General features: G+C 45.1%; 1 protein-coding gene and 1 long non-coding RNA gene across 2 annotated transcripts in view; one reads left to right on the forward strand and one right to left on the reverse strand.

Annotated features, from left to right (window-relative positions):
* Positions 1 to 18,941: 18,941 nt before the first annotated feature.
* On the reverse strand, positions 18,942 to 22,369 carry LOC131905880 (uncharacterized). Its single transcript, XR_009378067.1, has 3 exons — positions 21,299 to 22,369; positions 20,519 to 20,682; positions 18,942 to 19,166 (listed from the first exon to the last, which is right to left on the reverse strand). It is a non-coding gene; the product is annotated as an uncharacterized LOC131905880 (long non-coding RNA).
* A 1,310-nt stretch (positions 22,370 to 23,679) lies between these two features.
* The window catches only part of Mindy4 (MINDY lysine 48 deubiquitinase 4), a 108,187-nt gene continuing 105,582 nt past the window's right edge, over positions 23,680 to 26,284 (forward strand). The window contains exon 1 of the mRNA XM_059257879.1: positions 23,680 to 23,847. Within this exon, the coding sequence (XP_059113862.1) occupies positions 23,785 to 23,847 (63 nt within the window). The 5' untranslated portion in view covers positions 23,680 to 23,784. The remainder of the gene's footprint in view (positions 23,848 to 26,284) is intronic.

Raw genomic sequence — 26,284 nt, forward strand, 5'->3', positions numbered from 1 at the left:
TCCTGTCCTGAGGAAGCACTCATCCCTCGTTCCCCGGGGTGGTGTCTTTGGAGGTGGTACTGCTCAGACTGGGAGAGGCAGAGAATTACAGAGGAACAAAGAGAAAGAGACAGAGACCAGAGAGACCAGGGGCTGCTCAGTGATGCTTCGCTCTTGGGGTTGAGAGTAGAGGGTGGAGACTCAGGGCCTGGCCCCTGGCCAGCACATTCAATCCCCTGGGCTTCATCCCTGCCACTGCAGACAATACAAGAATTGGAGCAGAATTGCTCCTTGGGGTGGGGAAGTAGGATCCGAGATTGTCAGAATTTCTCCACTGCACTCAGTGAATTTGCCTTTGTAAACAGCTTGTCTTTAACCGAGTTAATGATTCTCCAGTGGTTTTAATCTTGTTTTCTCACTTGGCTTAATAGTTTCTTTTTTATTAGCTCAGGAGCAAACTTTGACTGCACTTCCCTAAATCATCAGGCCTGTGTTGGCCAAGGCCTGTATTTAGACAAACCATTGAAAGAGTGTTAACATACCCGAGAAGGTATCATTGCACTGTGTAGAGTTCCACATACCCATACACACGGCTGTGCACATGTGCGTGTTGCCCACCCCTTCCTGCCCCAGGAGCATTAGCTTGCATAGATCTGGTGTGGTTTGGTCTGGTTGTTTTGAAAGATGCCACCCCAGTCCGCTTTCTAGGACTATGGTAAACGCCATGACCAAAAACAACCTGGGGAGGAAAGGGTCTATTTGACTTATACTTCCTGCTCAGTCCATCATCGATGAAAGTCAGGACAGGAACTCAAGCAGGAGCAGAGGCAGACCTTGAAGGCACCCTGCTTACTGGCTTGCTCAGCTTGCTTTCTTATGCAACCCAGGACTACTGGCCGAGGGGTGGCACTACCCACAGTGCCCAGGGCTCTCCCATGTCAATCATTAACCAAGAAAACACTGCACAGACCAGTCTGATGGAGGAGGCCATCCCTCACTTGAGAGTCCCACTTTCCAGGTGACTAGTTTGTGTTAGGCTGGCAAAAATTAACCAGCACAGCTGCTCCCACAAAGGGAAAGGGAAAATTGACAGAGAGGATGCATATACCCTGGCATCTGTTGTATCGGGTGTGGGTTCACGCCGTGGAAGGAAGACACAGAGGCATTCTAAGGATGAATTTTTTTTTTTTAGCCTTTCCAGCTGTGTGGTGGGGTGGGGGGTGGGGGGTGGTGTCAGCCTCTGGCAAACTGACTTTGTAGCTTAGCAAAGGGCTTTTTTTATTGTTATACGTTTCACACCTTTAGCAAGTCAATTTCTGTGTACCTCTTCTCTAAGCTCCCCAAAGAAACAATGCCAAGACAAATTCTCAGTTAAGAGACATCTTGGTTTGCCAGTCCTCCTGAAACCAAGTTTTGCATAGGCTTTGAACCCTTGGGAAACTCTCAGATACGACTTATATACTTCAAACAGAAGGTACCGGAACCAAAAGGTAGCAATCACAAAAGGCAGATCAATGCTAGGTGCTAACACTCTGGAATCAAACCAGCTGCAGGATTCTGCAGGAACTCCCCTAACATGCACCACTGCAGAGGACTCTGCAAAGATCACAAGATGAAAACAAAACAAAACAAAAGAAGCTTGCCCTCTCTCTTTGCAAAAGTCATCCAAGGGTGAGAGCTTCTGGGCAGCGAACTTCAGAGCCGATTGCCAGAGGGCAAGCATGGGATTCGGGTGTCACAGCACAGGCAAAGTTCATGACACTGGTGTCCTAGTATGTGACAGGAGTCTGCTGTCATCTTCACAACAACCTGTAAGGTAGATAGATGCCCCCTCAACAACAAGGAAGGGGGCAGTGTGATGTCCAAGGTCACTCTGGCAGTAGCAGAGGCTCCAGATTCATGTTCAAGGCTCTGTGTCCAAAGTGGGAACACAAACCAATGATGAGCTTCATCCCCCTGAGGCCTCCCTCATGCTCTCTGCCCTTAGCTGTGTGGTTCATGTATTTGCTCACACACTGCCTTATGAGCTCAGGGAATCACTTGGGGACCCAGTAAGGTAACCCTTCCCCTGGATCTCCAAGCATGCCCTTAGGCGCCACCCTTCAAGCCGGATGAAAGAGACCTGCTACCCAGAATGAAAGATGATCATTTTCCCTCAGGCTGTCTAGAGCTTGGGGAAACATCTGCACAAGATGTGAGCTGGAGCCCATCTTTCACTGTCATTCTTGCCCTTTTCACTGTGGGAAGCACACTCCCCCCACTTTCCTGGAATTCACAGAGCCTGGTCTCTGGTGTTTCTTCTCCGCGAGAATGGTGCTGCACAGCCGCCGATCCAGTTGTAAAAACTACAATTAGTCGCCTACTCAATTTATTTAAGAAGGACTGAAGCTGAGATCCGGGGAAGCTAAACCCTAGCATGTTGATGTGAGTGGGGACCCTGAAGGTGTGACATCTGTGCAGGGTTTCTCACATCTGCCCCTGACACTTGCACCTGAGCGCTTGTGCAAAGATCCCTTCCTTCCTCCCTGTGCCCATGAGTGTCTGGGATGGCCACCTGAATGTGTTAGTTGTGTTCCCTGGTGTCCTACAATTGAAATCCTCACAGCTACTGGGATGAACGGAATCTGTGATTTTGGTCTGGCTTTTGATTGGCCTTTTACACATGTGACTGCTGAGTCAAGGCCTGAAAACTTTCAGTACAAATAATCTAGTCAAAGACTTGCCATGTTATTTTCTTTTTGACTTCGAAATTTTTAGGCTGAGTGTCGGCTTAATTTCCCTCTGGTAAAATATGAGAAAGATTAGTTTTTCCTTTCTCTTTGGGCTGACTCCCTTCCGTCTAGGGCTGGGGAAACTGTTCAGTGTTGGTGGTATGTGAGAAGATGTTGAACACTAATTTTGGGATTTGGCGCGAAGCGGGGCTTGCTAGCAAGGCAGGATTTCCCCATAGGTCCCCTCTCCTGGGTGGGATTCTCTCTTCACAGTCCCGAGCAGGAAGGCCAGGAATGCTGGCCCCCAAGAACACAGTGGATGATTCTGTTTTCTCACGTGGTGTGACACTGAGATTTTCTAGTTTACTAGAATTTTCAGGTGGTCCCATTATTTGCACAGGCAGCTTGAAATTTGCCCATTTGCATTGTGGGGAAGTGGTGGTGCACACCTTTAATCCTAGCACTCGGGAGGCAGAAACAGCCAGATCTCTGTGAATTTGAGGCCAGTCTGGTATACAGAATGATTTCCAGGGCAGCCAGGACTAACTACCCTGTCTCAAAAAACCAAAACCGAAAACAGAAAACAAAAACAAAAACAAAAAAACCCCACAAAAAAAAAAAAGAAAAGAAAAAGTCTAAAATGATGTCCATGTTCTTAGAAGGGACAGAAACTGTCCTAGTAGTAACAGAAACCTTGGGACTGTTCTCAGAAGGCAGCAATTTTGCCTATCAGGGACCCACTGGCAATGTCTGAAGACATTTTTGTTTATCTCAGGTAGGGACCTGGGGCTACTGGCCTCTAGGGGTAGAGGTCAGGGTTACTGGCCACCCTACAGTGTTAAGTCAGTGGTTCTGATGTGGAAAAAACACTATTCTTAGAATATTTCCATAAGAGACTCAACCCTGAGCAGATTTCCCTGCTTCTGTGAGGACCTCTGGCTGGATTGGAATCAGTGTATCCATAAAGACCAAGAGGGCAAAGGTGGTGGAGAGGCAGGTGGAAGCCAGGGGGAGAGGCCTTTGGAGGGCCAAGGAACTGGTTGAAAGAGCAGAAGTAGAGTAGACTGTTCTGGGAAGGATGAACACAGACCCCAAGGTCTTCCATCCATCGTGTAAGCTCTGGATAGCGTAGTCACATCCATCAGTTCTGCAAATGCAAGTGGGATGAGGTGCTGGGTAGCTAGCATCAGGCTGGCCAGGGAGGGCTAGCATCAGGCCTCTGGCCCTCTGAGGCTGGCCATGCAAGTCTAGGGCGATAATGGCCCTTTGATACTACCCCTGATTTTCGGGATGTTTATTTTATGTGTCAACTTGGCTGGGCCATGGTGTTTTGGATGAGATTAAATTTTCATTGGCAGACTTTAGGTGAAGCAGGAAACTTTTCTAACGTGGGTGGGCCTTATCCAATCAGATGAAGGCACGCATAGGATGGGAGACCAACTTCCCCAAGCAGGAAGAGTTCTGCAGGACATGGCCTCTTGCCTAGCCAGCTCCACACTGAACATTTGGACTTGCCAGACTCCACAGTCATGTGAGTTAAGAGCTTAAAACAAAGCTCTTCCTACATACACTTCTCTGATTCATTCATCCAGAGAGCCCTTAATACAGATACCGCAACACTTCAGTCAATGCCCCTGGTTGGTACTATCTGAGTCTTAGGGTTTCTAGCACTGTGATGAAACACCATGACTAAAAGCAATGTGGGGAGGAAAGGGTTTATTTTGCTTATGATTCCACATCATAGTTCATCAGCAGAGCAGGAACTCAAACACAGCAGGAACCTGGAGGCAGGCGCTGATACAGAAGCCATGGAGGAGTGCTGCTTACTGGCTTGCTCTTCATGGTTGCTTGACTACCTGTCTAGGAGTGGTACTACCCACAATGGGCTGGGCCTCCCCCAGCAATCACTAATTAAGAAAATGCCCCATAGGCTTACCTACAGCCTGATTGTATGTATGTATGTATGTATGTATGTATGTATGTATGTATGTATTTACCCACCACCTCTCCTCTTAGCCCATATGTATTCCTCCTCTGTTTCCCTTCAGAGAAGAGCAGACTTTCCAGGGATAACAACTGAGTACGGCCTAACAAGTTACAATAAGACTAGGCACAAACCCTTATATCAAGCCTGAACTAGGCAACCCAGTAGGAGGGAAAGGGTCTCAAGTGCATGCAAAAGAGTCAGAGACAGCCCCCACCTCCACTGTTAAGAGTTCCACAAGAATACCAAGCTACACATAGGATATATGTGTGTGTGGGGTGGTGGTGGCTGGAGAGATGACTCAGAGGTTAAGAACACTGACTATTCTTCCAGAGGTCCTGAGTTCAATTCCCAGCAACCATATGGTGCCTCACAACCATCTGTAATGAGATCTGGTGCTCTCTCCTGGCCTGCAGGCATACATGCAGGCAGAACACTATATACATAATAAATAAATAATTTTTTTTTAAAAAAGACATAAGCAAAGGACTTAGGTCAGACCCATGCAGACTCTATGATTGCTGCTTCATTCTCTGGGAGCCCCTAGGAGCACGGCTCAGTTGAGTCTATGGGTATGTTCTTGTGTTGTCCTTGACCCCTCTGGCTCTTCCTCTGGGTTCCCCTAGCTCCACTTAATGTTTGGTTCTGGGTCTCTGCATCTGCTCCCATCAGTTGTTGGATGAAACCTCTCTGATGATGATTGGGCTAGGCTCTGGTCTATGAGAATAGCAGATTTATTTATTTATTTATTTATTTATTTATTTATTTATTTATTTATTGCCAGTCATGTTTGCTTCTATCCTAGGTCTGTGGGCTATCCAGCCTCTGGTTCCTGGCCATCCAGGAAGTGTCAGGCATGGGCTCCCTCTCATGACTTGAGCCTCAAGTGGGACCAGCCATTGGTCGGCCACTCCCCCAAGTTCTGCACCACCATCACATCTTGCAGGCAGACTAAATTGTAGGTCGAAGGTTTTGTGCCTGGGTTGATGTACCAGTCCCACCACTAGAAGCCTTGCCTGATTACAGAAGATGGCCGATTCAGGTTCCTTATCCCCTGTTACTAGGAGTCTTTGATAGGGACACCCTTGTAGATTCCAGGGAATTTCCATTGCACTAGGTTTTCACACCACCTCCTAAATGCCACCCCATTCTAGTAATCTCTCTCCCTCCACCCCGCCCCTCCCCACCTGATCCCTCCTGTTTCCATCTGCACCTGCCCCCAGCCCACCCTTGAAATCTAATCTATTTCCCCTTCCCAGGGAGATTCAGGTGTCTGCCCTTGAGCTCTCCTTGTTACTTAGCCTCTCTGGGTCTGTGGATCTAAAGACTGATCTTATGCATTTTTTTTCCAATTGAGTTTCTCTTCACTCAAATGACTTTAGCTTGTGTCAAGCTGACATAGAATTAGTTAGCATAATTTTTTTATTAGTACTCCCCTAGAATTATGAAACATGAGCACAGCAGTTTCCTGCCTGCTGGGAAGTCCTGGTCCTGCTCCTTGGAAGCTGGATGAGTGACTGCTGGGTGACCCTGCCTTTGTGGAGGCCCCAGGCTGTTGGACTTTACAGAGTCAGAACTGTTTGTTTATGTAGAGTCAAGCAAAACATTCTTATCCTTCCCACATCAAGGGCAGCAGGCCTGAACTTTAACACGGCTGATGCATTTCTGCCCTATGTGTGGCCAAGTCAGAGCCATTTCCTGGCTAAAGGAGGCCAAATTTTTCTGACTGTAGGAGATTTTACAGCTTACTCTCATTTTAAAGGGAAGGATACTGAAGTCCAGGGTTAACTTAGCCAGGGTCTGGGACAAGCCAGTGGCCAGGAAGTCAGGCTCCTTTGACTGGTTGGTGTTTATGGTAGATCTCTATAGTACTCATTCTTGGAGATGGTATGGTGAGATCTGGCCATCCAGTGGCCTGCGTAGTATTGCTGGCTCAGCCATCCAGCTTGGTCCCTAGGTCTCAGCTCTAATCTTGGCCTACTGCCTGGTCTGCAAAGAGCTATTAAACCCCAGCAGGAGACCAGAAGGGGACATGTCTAGGCACTCAAACCCATTATACTTGAGGGCCAGGGGAATAGTTTGGGGGCCTTACAGCACATGCAGATGGGGCATTAAGCTTCAGCATTTTTGGAGGTCACCCACAGAGAACTGCACCTGGAGCATGGCATCAGTTGCTCCTGAAGGGTCGGGCGGTGGTGGCGCATGCCTTTAATCCCAGCACTCGGGAAGCAGAGGCAGGTGGATCTCTGTGAGTTCGAGGCCAGCCTGGGCTACAGAGTGAGTTCCAGGAAAGGCACAAAGCTACACAGGGAAACCCTGTCTCAAAAAACAAAGCAAAACAAAACAAAACAAAACAGAAAACAGAAACAAAAACAAAAAGAAAAACCAAAAAAAAAAAAAAACCAAAAATCAAACTGGGACAAATGGCTGAAGTGCCTACTTAACATGTCAAAGTGAGCAAAGATAAAGAAGCTAGACAAATATTACTGTGAACTTGAGCAGACCCTAGTGTGGGGGGCCCACAGGGGCTCCCTAATAAGACCTTATTCAAAGTCAGAGAATCTGAGCTTGCTTTACCCAGCAGTGCTGCATAATGGGATGATTTGGCCATGAACCTGGTTACCAGGTGTCTTGAAGGGTTTGCACTTGGCTGTACATTGTGCTTTGATCTTGCAAGGGGGAGGTCTTTTGCCTCTCCCCTTGGCAGTGTATAAAAGGTCCATTAGAATAAAGGATACGGTGGCTGGGTATTGGGCCAGGGCCCTCCCGAAGCTGTCCTGTGTCTCTGTCTTTCTCTCTATCTGCGTGTATATTTCTATCTAATACTTTCTCATTCCTCTCTCCTCTCCCCAAGAACCCTTCGACAAGTTAGAGCTGGACTCCGACATCCTAGGAATTTATAAACCTAGATTACTTTATTTATTAAACATATATTGTTACTTATCTAAATTCTTTTAGAAGCCTGGTGTTCTGGTATTGAACAGTTAGCAAACATAAGTAGTTCTCATCTTAAATTTGCATCAAAAGTTCCCAGCTTTTGTTAATCTAAGTAGATTTTTATAAGCTTAAAATCTTATCATCATATATAGTAGATTCTAAACCAGAGTTGAATTATACATGTGATATATATATATAATGTTGTAGCAAATATAACAAATTTTTATCATCATCTATACCAATCCAAAATATTTGTGACTTATTTCCTTAGTTTAAAATGATGAATAGAGGGAGATACAATGATAAATAGAGGGTTCAGAAGGACAGAGAAGTTTTATTCTAGTTGGACATTTCCTTTCTGCCCACCAGTTCCAAGTAACCACAAAGAGGCTTATATTAATTATAAATGCTCAGCTGGTAGCTCAGGCTTATTACTAACTAGCTCTTACACTTAAATTAACCCATAATTCTTATCTACATTTAGCCACGTGGCTTGGTATCTTTCCTCACTAAGGCATTCTCATCTTGATTCCACTGCATCTGGCTGGTTGACTCCTGGCTCTGCCCTTCCTCTTCCCAGCATTCTCCTAGTCTGGTCACCTTGCCTATACTTCCTACCTGGCTACTGGCCAATCAACATTTTATTAAACCAATTTGAGTGACAACTCTTTACAGCATACAAGAGCATTATCCCACCACATTTTATAATTGTTGCTTTATACCATATGGTCATCTTAAGATAGTGAAGTCACATGGCATGTGCCCTAAACTTTAAAACCTTAGTAAAGATGGCTGCCAGCCATGTGGTTGCTTACATCTTGACAAGGTTATCTGCCAAGATGGAGGACAGCCACATGGTTGCTATTTTAAAATATCTATTTTTCTAAACAAGAGTTGAATCTAAGTTCTGGGACCAAATGAATGAAAAAAAGAAATTAAAAAGAAAAGAAGGAGACATGACTGTTCCTAGGTATGATGGAAGAGAAGGTTTATTGTAGATATGTGGGAGAGCATAGCCAGAGGCAGAGACAGGGACATCTGAGAGTGTCTGGAGTGAACAAGTTCAGACTGAGCTGTGGGGAGAGGGGGAGGGAAAGAGAGAGGAAAACCAAGTACAGCAGCCAGGAGGCCCAAATGTCCAAAGAGAGCAGGCAACCAAAATGGTTGGATTATATAGGGAAGGGCAACCCAGCCCCCTGGGCTGGAGAGTTCAGGGTAGGGGTTGGGGTACACCAGCCTGGGAGGCCCTGTAACAGGTAGGGGCTGAGGGATGCAGCAAAAACCTGGTGGCCAGGTTCACTTTGATATGTAAATAGACACCTCAGCAGTTTGTCCCAGTCTGAAACCTAACAGGAGCAGTTGATCTCCAGAGGAAATAAGGCCAAGGAGTCTAAGCTGCCACTAGCTTAGCTCTAGGGTCAGAGAGTTTCAGGTAAGGTGTGTTAGCATGGTGGTGGGATGTGGTCCTGGGACCTTCTGCGTCCTCAAAGGAGAGGAAGCTCAAGGACCAGTCAGTAGAGGAGAAGCAAGGGAACTGTGCAGGAACTCTGTAGGGATGGATTTTGGTGCTCCAAGTGAGCCTTGGTAAGACCTGGTCAGCAAAGGGAGGAGGGACTAGAGCTCAGGACCATGGCAGAAGGAGTATTCACAGGTGATAGCAGCTTTCTTCTTCTTCTTCTCCTTGTCCTCCTCCTCCTCCTCCTCCTCCTCCTCCTCCTCCTCCTCCTCCTCCTCCTTCTTTCTCTTCTTCTTCTTCTTCTTCTTCTTCTTCTTCTTCTTCTTCTTCTTCTTCTTCTCCTTTTTTTGAGACAGGGTTTCTCTGTGTAGTTTTGGTGCCTATCCTGGATCTTGCTCTGTAGACCAGGCTGGCCTCAAACTCATAGAGATCCACCTGGCTCTGCCTCCCGAGTGCTGGGATTAAAGGCGTGCACCACCACCGCCCAGTTGTATATCCTTAATAGATGACACCCCCAGCCTCCTTCCTGAGAAAGGGAACACATTGTAGACACAGTCATCGCAAACATCCCATATCAGCCCTCTTCTCCCAACTCATAGGGAGTGTTACCTAGTTCAGATCAGCTGCAGGTCTGAGAAGCTTATACTGTTTGCTGTTATGGCCCAGGAGTTATGGGCACACAAGAAATTGATAGTAGAAAACAGCTGATATATTAAAAGCCAAATAACATCAAATATTCCTTGATATTTGACTTTCCTCTAGAAGAATTCCTTGAGCCTTCTAGGTATAGCTTTATCATATACGGCTGAATCTCTATTTGATATACTTGTGGCCCACAGCAAGTGCAAGAGAAGCTAAAACATTGGCAGTGGTTGAGTCAATCATCTGCTTAATGTGCTGATTAACTTCATGCTGTCAACTTTCTCCAACAGGAGTTAAATATTTTCCACTTTGTAGTTCAGAGGTATCTTACACAGAAATATCTTTGGTCTGTAGACATTACGTATCTACTAGTTTTAGTACTTATTGATTATTCCTATTCAAGTAAATATTATTATGGTTGCCAAATGTTGATTCACCAGTTATATCATCCTTTCTACATTTATTGGCTGACCTTCAAATGTTCCTTCCCTTTCATTTATTATCTTGTATAAATATGAACTCAGAGACTCCTGTTTTTTCAGTGGGCTAATGATTCACCACTCTCCTGATTGACTTTGATGAGCAGATCAGATATGGCCAATAAGAGCCATTTTAACCCAAGTAGTGCTTTTGAATATTTCCTCAGTAAGTTTCTCTTATTCAGCATGTCTATTGTTGTGCCCATGTCTGGAGACCCCCTCCCCCCCCAAGCAAGACCACCACAGAGCTGATATCCGATGCAAAACACACAGGGGTTTATTGATTATAAGCCCAGGCTTGGTCTGTATTCCAGCACTCCAACGCAGTGGGTGAAGAAGGATGGCCCTGAGCTCTCAGAATGAGGGGTTTTTAAAGGGAAAAACAACAAGCAGGGTGGTACAAGCCTTTGTGTCATATGATTGGGTGAGGGTGTGTAACCTCTGAATTTACTGGTTGAGAGAAGACTGAACAGCCTGTTATGGTGTCTGCTTGGTCCTTTCATTATCACTTTTAAACTTAATGCTCAACCATATAACCAGGCCCTGAGAAAAACCAGAGCTCTTAGGCTGTCTTCTTCAACAAAGGTCTAGCCTTTGCCTTCTAGAGGCATTGGTAGTTTGTGAAGCAATGACCCTTCAACCAGAGTATGGATCTGTGCCTGTTCCAAATGCTATTGTCTTTACAAATGGCTCCAGCCAGGAATGCTGGAAGGAAACAAATCCTATGATAATCCTCAGGCACTTCCTTGAAGCTTGAACAGATCACAACAACCTTTAGGAGATTTTAGGAAATGGAAGGAGGAGAGACCTCCATGAACATCAGCTTGATATGTGGATCTTGAGAATTTTGTCCACCTTAGGGGAAAAGTGGCCCCAGCAGAACCACTGGACAAGGCACATAGATTTGTCCAGAGCATGAGATTAAGAGGTCAGAGAGCTGGGTCCTGGGAAGAGCAAGAGGCACAAGATGTAAAGCTGGAAAGAGTGGAGGTGTCTTTAGGACACTTCCTATGTTAGGGGCCACTTAGGAAATGCAAAAATCGACACAGCAGCTTGGGATAAAGAAAAGGGACAACTGGTAGGGAGTGGATAAAACTTGATATGGATATATTAATAAAATATGCCTTTTTTGCCTTCACATTGTTTTCCTTTGAGTCTTAACTGAGAAGAAAAGTATTGTGTGGTCAACCTGTGACATCTGTCTGCTGAATCAGATAGTGAACCAAAGCAGGAAATACAACCATCTTGCTGACCATTCCTTGGCATTGCCTCTATAACTTCCCTGAAGTCAACTTCTAGCAACTGGTGACTCACTTCACTCAATCCTGTTGTATTACTTTTCTCATTGCTTGGGACCAAACACATGACAAGAAGCAACTGAAGTGAGGAAGGGTCTACTCTGGCTCACTGTTTAAGAAGGAATGTAGTTCATCATGGTAGGGAAGGCACAGTACAGGGGCATGAGACAGCTGGTAACATTGTGTTTGCTGTCAAGTGGCAGAGAGGGGACCAGGCTATAAAACCCCAAGACTCACAATGACCCATTTTTTTTCTACAAGTTTCCACCTGATACTAAAGGTATCACAACCTTTCAAACCAACACCACTGTCTCAGGTAGGTTTCTATTGCTGTGAAGAGACACCATGACCATGGCAACTCCTATAAAGAAAACATTTAATTGGGTGGCTCAATTACAGTTTCAGAGGTTCAGTCCATTATCATCATGGTGGGGAGCATGGTGGTGTGCAGGCAGACATAGCTGAGAGCCCTACATCTTGTGGGCAACAGGAAGTCGACTAAGACTCTGGGCGGTATCCTGAGCATAGGAAACCTCAAAGCCCATCCCCACAGTCACACACTTCCTCCAGAAGGTCATGCCCACTCCAACAAAGCCGCACTTCCTAATAGTGCCACTCCCTATGAGATTACAGGGGCCAGTTAAATTCAAACTACCATGGCAATAAAACGAGAGAGGGAAATAAAAGGGATATTATAGGAAAAGAAGTCTTAATATATAAGAGATTTTTAAGGACTCCACCAGAAAACTCTTAAGGCTGATGAACACTTCTGGTTAAATGACAAGATACAATACCAGCAATGAAAACCTGTAGTCTGCCACCAATAGACTGAGAAAGACACCAGGGAATCGATCCCATTTATAATAGTCACAAAAATAGCTTGGAATAAATTTAACCAAAGAACAAAATGCCTCTACCAAAACAAAACCAATCAAACAACCAACCAAACATACAAACAAACAAAAAAACCCCCCACCAAAACCCAAAAACAAAACAAAACAAAAAAAAAGAAAACTTTAGAACTTTGAAGAAAGAAATTGAAGAAGACACGAGAAGATGGGAATACCCTGTCCTGCTCATGGCTTGGGAGAATGCAGACCGTGAAAGTGCTCACTCTACCGAAAGCAATCTGTAAATCCAATGCGATCTTAATAAAAATACCAGGACCATTCTCCACACACAGAAAACATAATCTTTAAGGTTCACATGGAAGTGTTACAGAATATTATTTTAAGGTATATTGCTTTTATTTATGTTGCATTTGTTTAACTCTGTGAAGATACATTACTGTGACTGTCTAAAACACCTGATGGTCTAATAAAGAGCTGAATGACCAATAGCGAGGAAGGAGAGAGAAATAGGAGGGGCTGGCAGGCAGAGAGAATATATAGAAGGAGAAATCTGGGAGGAGAGAGAAAGAGCTAGAGAAGAAGGAAGACTCCAGGGGCCAGCCACCGAGGTACACAGCAAGCTATGGAGTAAGAGTAAGATTTACAGAAGAAAATGGGAAAAGCCCAGAGGCAAAGATAGATGGGATAAATTTAAGTTAAGGAAAGCTGGCAAAAAACAAGCTAAGGCTGGGAAATCATAATTAAGAACAAGTCTTTGTGTGTGACTTATTGGGGAGCTGGGTGGTGGGCCCCCCAAAAGAGAAAAATTAAACGACAACATGGAAGCACAAAAGATCACATTTAGTGAAAGCAATCCCAAGCAATAAGAATGGAGTTAGAGGTGTCACCACACCTGATCTCAAATTATGCTATGGAGCCACAGTAATAAAAACGTTATTTATTGGCCAAATCCCAGACACATAGATCAATGGAGTAGACTAGAGGATGTAGCTGTAAATCCACACAACTACTACCACCTGAATTTTGACAAAGTTGCCAAAAATTCACATTGGAGAGATGATAGCATCTTCAAAAATTAATGCTGGAAAAACTGGATATCTACTTGTAGATGAATGAAACTAGATTTCCTCTCTCTTACCTTGTACAAAAACCAACTTCAAATGGCCATGGTACTGATCAAAGGCCTTAAAACTCTGAAGCGGCCAGAGGTAAAAGTAGGGAGTCTACTTTAAGATGTAGGCACAAATAGGGACTTTCTGGGGAGAAGCCCAGTCACTAGGGGAATAAGACCAACAGTCATCAAATGGGACCTCATGAGACTATAAAGCTCTGTACAGCACAGGAAGCAGTAGATTGAAGAGGCAGCCACAGAATGGGAGAACATCCTCATGTGTATGTCAGATAGACACAGAACCACAAAGACTAAAACACTGAGAAAATGAATTTCTCAGTGAAAACATGAGCTACAGAACTGAATAGAATTCCCAAGGGGAGAAATACAAATAGCAAACAAACATCAAGAAAAAAAAAATGTACAGGCTGGAGAGATGGCTTGCAGGTTAAGGGCACTGGCAGCTCTTCCAGAGGTCCTGAGTTCAATTCCCAGCAACCACATCCTGACTCACGACCATCTAAAATGAGATCCGGCGCCCTCTTCTGGCCTGCAGGCAAACATGCAGGCAGAACACTACACATAATAAATTAAAAAAAAAAAAAAGTTCAACATCTTTAACCATTAGAGGAATGCAGATTAAAACTGCTTTGACTCAACCTCACCATCATCCAGTCTTTATCGTGAAGAAAACAAATAACAACGAAAGCTGGGGAAGATGTGAGGAAAAGGAACCCTCATCCACGTTGGTACCAAGGTGCAGCCTCTTTGGAAATCACCATGGAGTGTTCTCAAAAACCTAAAAGTTAGATATACTACATGATCTGGATATTCCACTCTGGATTTGCCCAAAAAACTCCGTATCTTACTACAGAGATACTCCCCCCCCCCCCCAGACAAGGTTTCTCTGTGTAGCTTTGCGTCTTTCCTGGATATCTCGCTCTGTAGACCAGGTTGGCCTTGAACTCACAGAGATCCGCCTGCCTCTGCCTCCTGAGTGCTGGGATTAAAGGCGTGCATCACCACTGCCCGGCCAGAGATACTCTTACATCCATGTTCACTGTGTGATAGAAAGGAAATGGGACCAACTTAGATGTCCATCAACCGGTGAATAGCCAATGAAAATGTGGCACATATACAAAATGGAATTTTACTCAGCTGTAAAGCAACAGGAAATCATGAAATTTACAGGAAAATGGATGGAAATGGAAAACATTACGGTAAATGAGTTAAACCCAGGCCAAGGAGACAGACACTACATGTTCTCTCTAATTTGTAGATCAAAGCTTTGAATTTTTACATCTGTGTGTTTAACTTGGAGTGTCCATAGAGACCAGGAAATTAGAAAGGGGCCGTGTAGTGGGGGGAGGAGGCCTGATTTGGGGAGGATGATGACAGAACAGCTGTGAAATGATAGAAGAAGGGAGAATACTGGGAGTGGCAAGGTCTAAATGGAGAAAGGGGTCGGTACGGGAGAGAGGAAGGATGAGAGGGAGTTGTGTGACCAAAATTAAAGATGTATGAAGAAGTCGTAGGGAAGTCTAATATTCTTTAAGTTAACCAAGAAAACATTTTTGAAAAGAATTTGAACAGAAGTACTCTACGTGAATGAATAATGCTGAATCCAGAAGTCACAGGTAATCAAGTGAAAATTCGAGCATTGTGTATGTGGTACTCCCTAATAGCTGCTGGTTACAAAGTTCCTCCATCCCCAAAATAACACAGGCTACCGCCATTGCGCTTGGTTGCTCACCAGAACTGGATGGTAAGACTCTATGGCTGAAGACATCACCCATTTGGGTTGCAAAACAAAGAACTCAAGCTGAACTTGGTAATATGTCAGAGTCTCCCACATGATACGGTCTTGAAGACACGAAAGGGCCCCAGAAAGCAGAAGAAAAGCCCTGCAAGGAAGCCAGGGAGTTTGACAAGAGTGAAGGGTGGGGGAGATAGGAGACAGTGATGTTGAGTATAATCTGAATGAATTATATATATATGAAATTGTCAAGAAGTAGATTTAATTATTAAAAAGAAATACTGTAGAAAATAGGGTAATCCTAGGAAATCTATGCTCACCAGAGGTTTTTATGGCTCATGTAGACTCTTAGTCCCAGCACAACCCCCTTTTGTGAGAGAGGGAGGGTGAAAATACAGAGAGGAGCCAGCAGCGTGGGCACTGCCAAGCCTAACGGCCTGAGTGAAGCCCTTGGGATACAGAGAGAACCAGCTGCCGAAACCCTCCACACATGGATTGTGACAAGCACGGTCACACTCGTGCATATGCACACACACAACAGATAACAATAAATGAGGGAGGGAGGGAGGGAGAGAGACAGAGAGAGAGAGACACAGAGAGAGAGAGACAGAGAGAGAGAGAGACAGGGAGACAGAGAGATTGATTGTGTTTTGACCAGCTGGCTTTCTTCTCAGCCATCATGCTGGCTCCTCTCCTTCTTTTGATCCACCCTCTATCATCTATGTCTTCTGGGGAACTGAGACATTTTTGTATCTCCCCACTACTGGGTAAGGATTCTGCACACTAGTTTGTCTACTACCTGATTTACCTTTTCAAAGTATCCCTGTCCATCTCTCCCTTTCTCAAAAATTTGAAGAAAAACTAACGTTTAACCCCCAGCAAGAACCAAGTGAATTGAGCTGGTTTCACTGCCCTTCCTTCTCGGTAGCTTGGGACTTGGCCCTGGAGGTCATCTCAGTCCAAAAACGAGAACGTCCCCATGGTGGAAGCCAGCAGTTGAGAGCACTTATTTCTTTGGTACAAGTCATATAAAGACAACTATGTTCTCTGACCAGTGATGGTGTTTCAGAATAGACTGGCCCCAAATTTACTAACAGCCAACACAGGCAGGGTCTGCATAGTGCTTCGAGAAGAATGCTAGCTCTGTGTCAAGGAACCTAGGCAGGTACTAGCGAGCCTAGGTGGCATCATAAATTGTCAGTGGGGTGTCTGGTGAGAGTACTAGAAAATTGTAGATTTTTACAGCTTGGAAAAAAGAAAGGCCTTAATCAAACATTAGTTGTGTTGGGATCCTTGATTCTCAGCTGGCTAAAGGCTCCAACAAGACTCCTGGGAGAGGGGGCTCCTTCTCTTCGTGTCTCTATGAACTTCCATGTCTTTATATCCTGGCCCACACAGACCCTCAGACAACTAGTCCCCATGACTCCTATGGATGTGGAAGTGGGCTTCTCTGGGGAGAGTGTAAGACTATATCTCATCCTTTAGGGCTTTCAGGGCTTGTGACGATCTCAAAAGCTCATGTTGGTGGCCATGGGGATACAGCCTAGGGACAGAGATTGGGTTGCGGTTGCCAGGGTAGGGCCATGAGAGAGTGTGTGGATGAGCTATTTCTTATGTTGCCTGGATGGTTGCCTGGAAGGATCCACTGACCTCTGGAGGGAGGGACTAAATGGCTGGGGAATTCTAAAAGTCAAGTCCTCAGGAAGACTTTCACAATGTCCTGCTAACTAAACTGGCCCAGCTTGTTGATCTCATCAAATCCACGCTCCCATCTCCTGGCTCTGGGCACGGCATGGTGATGGGGACAATGTGTTTGCTTGTCTTCTGAAAACCACCTAACTGGGGTATACAGCTAGCTCTGCACTGTCCTCAGGAGTCTTGAACTGGAAGGGTCCTGTTAGTTAGTGTCCCTCCTACAGCATTGTGAAGGAGACAATGCTTTCACAAAACCCCTGTCCCTGTTCCAAGCATCACACCTGATGCTTCCTGCTGCCAGAACCGGGCAGGGCTCCACGCATCCCTGGACTAGAGACATACAAACGAACATAGGAGTCCATTGACTCACACTTGGACAGAGTATAGATATGAATGCTTTATAGAAAAATTCTCCTCCTCCTTCTCTCTCTCTCTCTCTCTCTCTCTCTCTCTCTCTCTCTCTCTCTCTCTCCCTTCCTCCCCATCTCCCTCTTTTCCTCCCTTGTTCTTTCTCCCTCTCTCTCCCTTCTCTTGCTATACTCATCCTAAACCCTTCCCAGGTGGCTGTTATAACTCTTTCCTAGTCTTCCTGCTTCCAGACTTGTTCCTCTATAGTCCATTGTGAACAACAGAGCCAGAAGAACCCTGTCAAAACCAGTTAGATCGCATCCCTCCTTTGCTCCTAACTCTCCAAAGGGTGCCCACTTCTAAGAACATACATTCTGCTGATGGGCACAGGCCGATGCAGCTGTGCTCTTGGGTTTTAGGGTTGTTAGAAGCTAGACTAGGCTCAATCGTCTGTCCTCAGTAAGCAGCAGCAGATTTATTCAGTGTGCCCACATTTGGAAGAGGAGCAAATAATGAGGTCCGGTGACACTCCCCATGGGTGAGGAGAGAGCCCATCATCTTCAGCATCCCAACATGAGATTCAGGTTTAAATAGAGGGTCAGAGATATGCATAGCTCAGCAGTTCTGGTCAAGGGTTGGCTCTGTCCAGCATTCACTTGTTGATGTCTCTCCTGAAAGGTGGACGAGCAAGTTGTCAGAACTGTGTGCCGTTTCTTCCTGGGAGACAAGCTGTCTGTCTCTCTGGTACCAAGGCCCCAGCCTTTTCCATCCCCAGTATGAGACTCCTGGAGAAATTCCAATTCCTTGTAGTCCATTTTCTCAATAGTCTGGTAGTCAAAGGGAGGGGCACACTGTCACTCTTTATTATATCATTGTTTCTTCCCAGACTATTCTACCACGTTTCCTCCTTTTCTTTCTGCCCTCTGGCCTCTGCTGTTTCCCAAGCATCAGGCCATCTCAGGGCCTTTTGCACTGGCGTTTCTTTGCTTGGAGTGCTCTTCCTCCAAGTCTCTGCAGAACTTATGTGTTCTCTTCTTTTGGATTTGGCTGAAATATTATATGATCCTACTTGGTGAACACACACACACACACACACACACACACACACACACACACACACACGCATGCACGCACAGAGGCTGGAGGCCAATCTTATATTGTTGTTCCTCAGGAGCTGTTCACCTTGTTCTATGTGACAGGGATCTGGGGTCTGGGGTTTGCTGATTAGCCTAGGCTGCCTGGTAAGCAAGCCCCAGAGATCTGCCTATCTCCATCTCCCCACTCCAGGATTATCAGTGTGTACTACCATGCTGTTCTCCTTTTTACGTGGTGCTCTGGATCAAACCCAGGTTCTCATTCCTGAATGTTAAACACTTTACTGACTGAACTATCTCTCCAATCCTGTGATGAACTTTTAAAAAAGTGTAACCTCTGCCTACCCAAAGACCTCTTATATTTCTGTGTTTTCTCTCCTTTAAATCTATGACTTAAAAATATCTGATGTGCCATTTTCTTTTCCTTTTGTCTGTCTCTGACATTTTCCCCGTTTCTCTGTTCTCTGTGAAGACATATTTTACAGTGTTAAGTTATTAACATTTGTATACTCTGCATATGGCATGGCTCCACATGTATTTATTAGTGAATAAGTAATGAATAAATAAGAACAAATGCATGGTGTTTTTCTTTGCCCCTTTATTAGTTAAGGTTCTCCAGGACAGAGCCAATAGAACAAATGTATATTTAAAGGCGATTTACTAGATGGGCTTATACACTGTAGTCTAGGTAGTCCAAAATGGCTATTTCATGTTGGGGAGGCCAAGAATTCAGTAGTTGCTCAGTCTTGTGAGGCTGGATGTGGCAGTTGTCCCAATGTAGTGCCAATAGCCTGAAGGAATCCTGAAGAGCTGCTGGCCTTCAGTCTATGTTGGAAGCCAAAAGAAACTGAGTCTAGCTGGGTGGTGGTGGCACACGCCTTTAATCTCAGCATTTGGGAGGTAGAGCCAGGTGGATCTCTGTGGTGGTATTGTGTTCCCCAAAATATTGTGCACCCTAGTAAACTTATCTGGGGTCAGAGACAGAATAGCCACTAGATACAAAGACTAGAAAATGGTGGCACTCACACCTTTAATCCTAGCATTCCAGAGGCAGAAATCTATGTGTTCAAGGATACAGCCAAGCATGGTGACTCACACCTTTAATCCCACAAAGCAAGCCTTTAATCCCAGGGAATGATGGCAGATAGCAGAAAGGTATATAAGGCGTGAAGACCAGGAACTAGAAGCATTTGGCTGGTTAAGCTTTTAGGCTTTCAAGCAGCAGTTCGGTTGAGAGCCATTGGGATGAGGACACAGAAGCTTCCAGTCTGAGGAAACAGGATCAGCTGAGGAACTGTCGGGGTGAGGAAGCTGTGGCTTGTTCTGCTTCTCTGACCTTCCAGCATTCACCCCAATAACTGGCCTCAGGTTTGATTTAATTAATAAGACCTTTTAGGATTCCTGCTACAGATCTCTGTGAGTTCAAGGCTAGCCTGGTGTGCAGAGTGAGATCCAGGACAGGCACCAAAACTACACAGAGAAACCCTGTCTCGAAAAACAAAACAAAACAAAACAAAACAAAAAACAAAAAACAAAAAAAAGGAAAGAAACTGATTTTAATGTTAGCAAAGGAATCAGTAGCAGCAGCCACAGAATAGAGGAACTTGCCGGCCAGAAAAGAAGCAAGCTAGTGAAAAGGTAAGATTCCTTCTTCCATCTCTTTTGTATCTGGGCTGCCACTTAAGGTGCTTCTCACATTAAGGGTAAGTTTTTCCACTTCAAATAATACCAAGAAAATCTCTCACAGGAGTGCCCGGTGACTTGCCCTTTTCAGCTTATTCCAGACAGATCCAGTCAAGTTGACAAGCAAGATTAACCATCACACCTGGAATTTGATCTTGATCTTGACCTCCACAGAGGAATATTTTATTTCTTTGGTTTTTTTGTTTTTGAAACAGTATTGCTAGGTAGCCTGGCATGACCTGGAACTCACAGAAACCCACCTATCTCTGCCTCCTGAGTGCTGGATTCAAAGGCATGTGCCACCATACCCAGTATCTTTTGATTCTTTTTTTTTTTTTTTTTTTTTTACACAACACTGCGACAGTTGGTCTTAGTTGTCAACTTGACAGTCTAGAGTTTCCTAGGAAGAAAGACTCTGGGATTATTTAGATTAGGTTGGCTGTGGGGGATAATTTTGAGTATGGTAATTGAGGTGGGAAGACTGTGGGTAGTACCATTCTGTAGGCAGGAGATCTTGAACTGTGTAAGAGTGAAGAAGTGGGGCTGGAGAGATTGCTCTGTGGTAGAATACTTGTTGCTCTTGCAGAGGATCCAGGTTCAATGCCCAGCACCTACGTAGTGAACCCCAGTCATCTGTTACCTCCAGCTGCAGGGGACCCTGTAGATGAACAGTCTTATTAAATAAGAAACACAGAGCCAAATGCAGAGTTAAAAGCTCAAAAGTTCAGAGCAGTAGCTGAGAGCTGAGACTTAAAACCACCTTCTTACCCTTCCTGCCGCTGCCGTCCTTCCCCTCAGAAAGAGACCTACTTCCTGTGTATCTGTCTTTTTATTGACTTTCTGTTCTGCCTTCTCATTGGTTGTAAACCCAACCACATGACCTCCTCGTCACTGCCTGTCTATACAGACCTCCAGGTCTTCTATGGTTGGTATTGAGATTAAAGGCGTGTGTCTCCATGCTGGCTGTATCCTTGAACACATAGAGATCTGTCTGTCATGTGATCTGGATTAAAGGTGTGCACCACCACCACCTGGCTCTTGCTATGGCTTGCTATTAGCTCTGACCCCCAGGCAACTTTATTTATTAACATACAAATAAAATCACATTTCAGTACAAATAAAATATCACCATAGGACCCAACATCCTCTTCTGAGTCCCTGGGCACCACAAATGTACATGGTACCCATACGTGAATGTAAGTAACATTACACATACACAGAATAAAAATAAATAAATCTTAAAAGGAGTGAGGTTTGTCAACCTTTTAGCTCACCTGTGCAGATCATGTCTGCTGGACCTGGGATCTGAGGACCTGAAAGAACGGGCTGGACCACAGTCTAATGCTGTAGAAAACCTTACTTCAGTTTCAGGGTACTTTTATATACATGAATGAAACAAAGCATCCAATGATCTAAGGAAGGTTGTTTGAGTTCAGAAAAACATGTAAATAAATGTTAGTAAGTACACACTAAATATTAACAGAGAAGTCCTTTCCTAGAATTTTCTCAGGGCAGAGCAGTTGAAACACAATTGCCTGGCATGTACTATCAATTATATCTGAGAAATCGTGAAAGCCAGGCAGAAGGCCAGATCCAGATTCAGGGCCCACTGATCAGATAGGGCTCTACAGTTTTGTGCTGACATCCAACAAGAATAAACATATCATAAATTAATTGTAAATGTTTGTCACAGGAGGCATGGAATCATGTCCAAGAACAATCCAGGGAACCAAGTGTACCTGAGGTCAAAGACCCTCTGCCTTTTTTCCTGGAGATTCTCTTACAGTTCCCCAAGGCATTGTTCACCACTGGTCATTCTTTTGACTGTGTTCTGATAGAGATTAGCTGGGCACGAATATATTCATTACACTCTATTCTTGTTTATGGATGTGATATGACCAACTCCCTCAAGTTCCTGCTGCTGTGACTTTGGTGAGGTATAACCTGGAACTGTGGATCACAGTATTTTGTCACAGCAACAGGAAACAAAACTAAGACAAGCCATTACTTGTAAACAGATGGTTCTCTCCCTCCCACCAGTTCCTGAATAACTACTCAGAAGCTTAATATTACTTATAAATGATTGGCCATTAGCTCAGGCTTATTACTAACTAGCTCCTACACTTAAAATAACCCATTATTCTTATCTATGTTTAGCCATGTGGCTTGGTACCTTTTGTGAGTACGGCATTCTCTTTTTGCTTCCTCTGTGTCTGGCTGGAGACTCCTGACTCCACCCTTTTCCTTCCCATCATCCTTAGTTTGGTTACCCCACCTATACTTCCTGCCTGGCTATTGGTATTTTATTAAACCAATTTGAGTGACGAATCTTTACAGTGTACAAGAGGATTATTCTACAGCAATTACCATTTTTGGTATGCAAGCTCTTACCTGTATATGTAAATAAGTCTGCCTTGTGTTTTTAAATTATAACACATTTATTAGTGTGTTTTTTTGCATCTGAAATAGCAGGTTCCCTGGTAAGTTTCCTTACTGCCATCTTCACTCTCTCCACATGCGAGACCTCACAGCCCCAAGGCCTCAAGAGTGCCCTTGCAGAGAACTTCGGTGGCTTAGAAGGTGAGGATGCCTGGAAACTGTAATTCGAACTGTCCTGATACAGTGATATCCTCAGGACATGAGATGAAGCACGATGCCTCCCAACCACAGTGCATGTGCCTAGCTTAGATAAAAACATACCTTTCTGCTTTTGTAAATGTTTTAACATTTATTAGAATTTAATACTCATACAAACAAGATTTTTGTGGGTCTTACTGCCTGGGAACTCTTAAGAAAAAAAATAAGAAGCATGTTGGTTTAAAGAAAATAATATATAAGTAGCAGTATAGGTGCTGTGTGCTGAATTGAGACCCTAAAGTTCACAGTTTTAAGTCTTAATGCCTTGTATCCAGAATGTGACCTATCTGAAAGTCAGGTAAGATAAAAACGAGGTCATTATGGTGGACATTTAACTTTTTGTGACCAGTGTCTTCAAAGAAGAGTTGACGAGCACACAGACACATTTAGAGAGAAGCTCTGTAGAGACATGGAAAGAAGATGGAGGCAATGAGAGGGGTCCCAGGCAAGAAGAGCCCTGGGGACACCTTGATCACAAACTTGGAGGCTACAAGATTGCAGGACAGTAATTTTGCCATTGAAGCCACAGATGGCGGCATTTTATTATGGCGGTCCCACCAAACCAACACATCAGGGAAGTACAGAGGTGAAGAAGGTTGAGGTGATACCCAAGTAACCGGCAAAGACCTGGGCTTCTCCCCTCTCTCATCCCTTCCAGTTTCTAGATGCTAGGAATCAGACTCTTGGCCTCCTTGCTATACAGAGGACTGGCCACTAAGGTCTGTGTCAGCGCACCTGGGAGGCAACTGTAGTCCTGAGGGTGGATCGCTGCGGACACTTTCCCGCCGGCTCAGACCTTTAAGAAGCTCAGGGTAGGCGTGCTTCCCATTTAAAGTGTGGAGAAATGGAACCTTCCGATTGGAGCACTTAATCCACCACAGGAGGTGAGCAGTCAGTCCCGCCCTCAATTGCTCCACTGCCTCCTGCGAAGACCAGCAGCTTGGAGGATGCTCCTCCCTTCTTCCCTCCCGCTCTCCTAGAACGCTGGTTCCCCAGGAAGGGGAGGAGTTCTTCCTGGCGCGGAGGCCACCGTCGCCACGGCAACGCCGCTTTACTGGGCCCAACGGATTAGGCGGCCTGGGGCTGCAGGCGGCCACGTGGCCTCGGGGTCAGCGCCAGCAGCATGGACAGCCTGTACGTGGAGGAGGTGGCCGCCTCCCTGGTCAGGGAGTTTCTTAGCAGAAAGGTAATGGCTGGACACTCCAAAGCCCAGGAGGCCGCTCTAAAGTTGGGGGGCAGCCTGGGGTTTCCGTCAGTATCTTTGCACCTTCCGGGATGGGGGAGCATTCCACTCCTTGTGTTAGCCTCAGAGATTCCCCCTAAGAGCGCCCCTTTCTTGAGACAGGGAAACTACATTTCCCAGAAGCCAGTCCTTCCTAGTCCGAGGGTACTTCCACAATGCCAGGCCGGCCCTTGGTCTGCTGCCCTCCCCTGGCACCAGTGGTCACGGCAGTGCCAGGTTGGCAAAGGTGTCCAGGGCAGAGCACGTTCTCCCAGTCTGGGGCACAGGACATGTCTCTAGGAAAGAACTTCCCCAAAGGAAAGTTCTGGACAGTCAGTTCTTTTGGTCATTTTAATCAAAAGTGGAAATTCCAGATCCTGCATGAACTTTTGTAGAAGAATTATGTGAATTCTCTTATTGTCTCATCCCAGAAGAGTTTTCAAAATGTTTGTAAGTTAGGAGCATCTTGGGCACCCCATGGAGTCTAGGAGAGGAGGGTGCTTCATGGAGGCCAGGAGTTCGGCATTGGTTTGTATTTTACATGAAGTGGCTGAGGGCTATGCTCTAAGGGATCTGTGCTTCCATGTGATGTCATATTCAGCTGGTCCAAGGGTCACTTATTTGAGATGGAAACACACACACACACACACCACACACACACACACCACACACACACACACACACACACACACCAAAGGGGAAGGATTTGAGGTCAGTAGTGGAAGTTTAGATATATGTTACTAGTTTGCAATGTACATTCGACATTACTACGTCATTTCTATAAACAGGAACTTTGAAATTCCACTCATGTGTAATGTATAGTGAGGATTAGTGATTATATTTGATACTTACGTACAACATGCACATAGCTAATCAACTTTATACTTGCTTCCCCAGCTCTGATTGAGCCTGTTTTCAAATGCTTGTGTGCTTTTATGATTTATGTTTATTTTGAAAAATTGTAATGCATCTGGCTTCACTGTGTCTACCTTGACCTTCTCTTACTGAGTCTTGGGTTAAAGTTGGATTAGCAGTGACATGCTCAGAGGCTGAAGCTGAGTCTGGCACTAGATGTGGAAGTGTCAGAGAAGCCTTCATTTCTTGAGTGCAATCCAGACCCTCAATGACATCCTGGGTCCCATGATCAGAATTTGATCAGGATTGGTCCTGGGCTCACCTTGACTGTTTGCTCATTAGTACTTCTATTACAGCTGTCACACCTGCTTGTCTCACCTCGACAGGGCCAACGCGCTGACCTCCCAACTGGGTACCACCTCAGAAACCATCTAACTACCTGACCGCCTCTTCCTCCCCTTGTTTTATCTAAAAGTATAAGAGAGGTATCTTTAGTTACTAACTGTGATGGATAGTTTTATGTCAGCTTGACATAAGCTAAAGTTATCTGAGAGGAGGGAACCTCAGTTAAGAAAATGCCTCTATGAGATCAGGCTGTATGCAAGCCTATAGGGCATTTTCTTAATTAATGATCGATGAGGGAGGGCCCAGCCCATTATGGGTAGGACCATCCCTGGGCTGGTGGTCCTGGGTTCTATAAGAAAGCAATTGAGCAAGCCGTGAAGAACAAACCAGTAAGCAGCATCCTTCCGTGGCATCTGCATGGAAACTCCTGCCTCCATGTTCTTGCCCTGTTTGAGTTCCTGTCCCATCTTCTATCAATGATGAACAGTGAATGGAAGTGTAAGCCAAATACCCCCTCCCCCCAAATTGCTTTGGTCTTGGTGTTTCATCACAGCAATAGAAACCGAAACTAAGATACTCACAAAAATCACAGAGAGCCAGAACTATGGGCTAGGGCAAATGCTTGTGTTTTTGGTGTTGGTGGTTGGGGTGGTTTTGAGACAGGGTCATGTTTATATTGCCCAGGTTCTCTTCAAGCTCTCTCTGTAGCCCAGGCTGACTTTAAACTCTCTATGTAGCTCAGGCTATATTCATACTCTTGAGTATTCTGCTTTTGATTCCTGTATTTGGAATTACGAGTTGTGCATCACCACGTCCAGTTGTAATTACTTTTCCTATTGCTTCTGATTTGGGGGCTGCTTCTGAGCCTGCCTCCTCATTCACCCAGCCTTCTTTCCCCCAACCACTGAGTGAGGTTTTTGTTTTCCAGCATTTGGAGCCATTATAATATTTTGAGCACAAAGACTGCAGGAATAGTTGAAGCCTATCCAGTCTGGGATCCATCAGGAGCAAGGGATATCCCTGGCCCTGCAGGAAGGGGTTGAGACATCTTCTGCAGGCATTGGGTAGTCGTAGTGTCCTGTGATGGGAGGAGGTAGCTCTTGTGGCTGGTTTTTCAATGAGGATGCCAAGCTCCTGGGGGCAGGGGGCAGGATTCCCCCAGTTGACTGTCTGTCACTAGACCTTGGTCTCTGTGTGTTTA

Source organism: Peromyscus eremicus, chromosome 3 (genome assembly GCF_949786415.1).
Source record: "Peromyscus eremicus chromosome 3, PerEre_H2_v1, whole genome shotgun sequence".
NCBI lineage: Eukaryota > Metazoa > Chordata > Mammalia > Rodentia > Cricetidae > Peromyscus > Peromyscus eremicus.